This window comes from Nanorana parkeri, unplaced genomic scaffold (genome assembly GCF_000935625.1).
Source record: "Nanorana parkeri isolate BGI_ZX_2015 unplaced genomic scaffold, ASM93562v1 scaffold214, whole genome shotgun sequence".
Lineage (NCBI taxonomy): Eukaryota > Metazoa > Chordata > Amphibia > Anura > Dicroglossidae > Nanorana > Nanorana parkeri.
Genome location: NW_017306482.1, coordinates 34,697 through 37,908, shown reverse-complemented (window position 1 = coordinate 37,908; position 3,212 = coordinate 34,697). Strand labels below are relative to the sequence as shown.

The window sequence follows — 3,212 nt, the reverse complement described above, 5'->3', positions numbered from 1 at the left end:
CCTCTGTATTGGAGTTTTGTCTATTTGTATCTCAACTGTGTTTAGTGGGTTGCCTGGCGTTTATCTTTAGGCCCCATTCACACTGAGCGACATGAAAATCGCACAATTTTATATGTGCGATATCGCGCGACTTTTTCCTATTGGGCTGTAAGCAATCAGGAGCAAAATCGCTCGAAATCCGCAGAAAAAAAAAAGGGTCATGTAGGAGCGACGAGCTACAAGCGATATTGCGATATTGAGCGGCGAGATGTGAACCAGCTCCATTGAAATGGATTGGAGAAGCTACATAGAGCGATATCGCGTAGAAATATGCACGATAAATCGCTCAGTGTGAATGGGGCCTTAGTATTCGGACACCAGTCCTACTCTGTTTTGTGGTCCTTGGGAGAATGGACATTGACTGGACCCACCCGCTGACCAGTGAGAAGGCCACACCTATGGTCAACATCAGGAACTTTGTGGCATCTAGAGGTAGTCTATCCAGTCCTGGGCAGTTTCATGCTCCAGCCATCTCTATGGTGCATGTTCAGCCAGTATTGTGATCTTTTATCTTTGGCGGACAGCATAAGCTCTACTTTTCCTCTATTAGGCTAGGTTCACACCTAGGCTACACCTCACGATTCCACGCGGATTGCCACGTGATCAGGAGTCTCCAAGGTGTGAACTGATCGCGCTGTGGGTGCCATTATTTTCGAATGGCACCCCAGTCGCGCCGGGTGGATTGCACGGTTTTCCACCGCGATTCTGTCCGTGCTTGAACAGCCACGCGGCGTGTATCGCACAAAAGAAGGCACTTGTACCTTTTTTTCTGATATTGCGGCGCAGATGTCACCAGTGAAATCAATGCGGTCGCGCGGCAATCGCTTCCTGCATTGTACAGGGACGCACGTCCCAGCTGTCGTGCGTTGTGAACCTAGCCTTAAACTGGAAGAGGACCCAGTGTCCAATACATTTTTTTTCTTGTTGGTTTATGCATGCTCAGGGCCAAGGTTCTGGTCCTTTGAGGCATACAGCTCACTACTAGGCAATCTAGGGCAGGCAACTTCAGCACACCAGCTGTTGTGGAACTTTTAGTCCTCATGCAAGACTGAGAGCCACAGGCATGACTCCCAAAGTCCGAGGTGTAACTGGATTTGTAATTTCGGAGCAGATGGCATGCCAAGGTTACCTAACCCTGATCTAGGATGACTAGACTGATCTTCAAGCTGTGCCAGTCAATGGACGAGATAGAAAAAGCATACCGTATTAAATAGGGATGCACCGATATATCGGCTGAAACTGGCACTTTTTGGCATAATGCCGAAAGTGCCATTTTGTGGCCAATACAGTGGTGCATCCTTTCTCTCTCTCTCCTCCCCACTGGGTGATGCTCGGTGTCCCAGCAGGGAGGAAAGTGTCACAGACTGCCAACGCTGCACAGGAGAGCGCTGAGAGGCCGGCGTCTCTCCTCCCTGCACCGCTCAGCCTTCTGTCACAGATTGGCAGAGCGGTGTGTGGGCAGAGACAGCCAGCGCTGTCACAGGAGGCTGAGCTCTCCTCCCCGCTCCGCCTCTTGCGACAGCTGTCAAGATGGAGAGTGTTTGTAAATAATTGAGTATGGTTACTATATCCTCAGTTATGAATGAATGGGAAGTTATCTACATCACCTCCTGTTCATTCATGATTGTGGATATAGTAAACACACTCTGTCCTCATGTTATGAATGAACAGGAACACTCAGTATAGAGGATTCCTGTTCATTTATGACAGAGGCTGCAGAAAAAGAGATTGAGGACTCTGTGTTCTCAATCCCTTTTTCTATTTAAAAGGGAAATATCAGGGGTCTGTTTAGACCCCCAATATTTCCCCCGAAGCCCCTAAAAGTAAAGTAACAAATAGAAAGTTTATAAAAAATAAAATATTTTTTTTTTAAAACATTTTTGGTTTCGGCCTGACCTATTTCGGTTTCGTTTTTGAAATTTTATTTCGGTGCAGCTCTAATATTAAATCTTCACAACAGCAACTCCAAACACTGAAAATAAAAAGCGATACAAAAACTTAGTTCAGTTCAATGTGTTTTATTAATCTTAATACAGTTTTATACTTTGCATCTAACGCACTTAAAGTAGAACACTGGGAGAAAAAAAAAAAAATACCCCACATGGGAAAGAAAGTCCTTCAGTCACTCGTCCTGAACCTTGGATGTAGAAGCTTTTTATGGAATATATACACGCGTATTAAACTTAAAGGTCTCCTCCGAGTTTTGACACGCTTCCATTTGTCATTTACCTGGATTCCAGATTAGTGAATATTTATAAACTGTATTTAAAAAAGAATACTTTAAACCAACCGGTTGTTAGTCCGACATGTAATCTAGGAAAACACAAAAAAAAACAGCACGCAATCTCTTTGTTGTCAAACCCATAAAAATGTTTCCACAAAGATACATCGTCAACCAAAAGTAAAGCACTTTATTCTTAAGCCTCTGTATGGTGTGCAAACATCACACTCCGGTTATAGCAAAAATATTTTTATTTATAATTTACAGTCAGGAGGAAATTTTACAAATACAAGTCCATTCTGCTATCTGACACGTCCAGAGAAATTACACATGAAACTGTGTTGGTATAAGAAAAAAATACAAATACAAAAATGTATTCAGTAACGAAGGAAAACCGGAGGCCCCGCCCCCAGCTCAATAGAAATTTCTAAACTACAAACAGAAGTCGTCTTATTGTAGCAGCGTCTACTCCGGATCGGCGGGCTCAGACTTGATCTCTGCTAACAGAGGTATGCTTTCGCCCCTACTACAGGGTCTGTTCTCTGTAGGCTCTTCCTTGACTGCAATGTCGGTAGTGTCTGATGCCTCCTCCTTAACCAGACTTAACATGGCACTCAATGGATTTTCCAAGAGTGCTTTACTGGGGGACGGTGTGGAGTCCAAGAAGGAAGAAGTCTGAATGGAAAAGAAAATGAGAAATCTTACAGGAGCAGTAATAAAAAAAGTGTTAAACAGCATACACATATCCAGGCAAGTTTGCACATATTACCCTTCTCCCTTTCTCCTGCTGTCCTTTATAGTGCGACACCAAGTCCAGCAAATTTACATTTCTATTTACTAATGACAGAACACACACACACACACACACACACACACACACACACACACACACTCTGCCAGGGCGGTGTATGTGTACAACAACAAAGATGGAGAATTACTTCTAACTCTCGAC

At 43.9% G+C, this 3,212-nt stretch overlaps 1 protein-coding gene across 1 annotated transcript in view; it reads right to left on the bottom strand.

The window, feature by feature from the left end:
- Window positions 1–2,198: 2,198 nt before the first annotated feature.
- The window catches only part of PCF11 (PCF11 cleavage and polyadenylation factor subunit), a 31,362-nt gene continuing 30,348 nt past the window's right edge, over window positions 2,199–3,212 (bottom strand). The window contains exon 18 of the mRNA XM_018555785.1: window positions 2,199–2,935. Coding sequence (XP_018411287.1) covers window positions 2,726–2,935 — 210 coding nt within the window. The 3' untranslated portion in view covers window positions 2,199–2,725. The remainder of the gene's footprint in view (window positions 2,936–3,212) is intronic.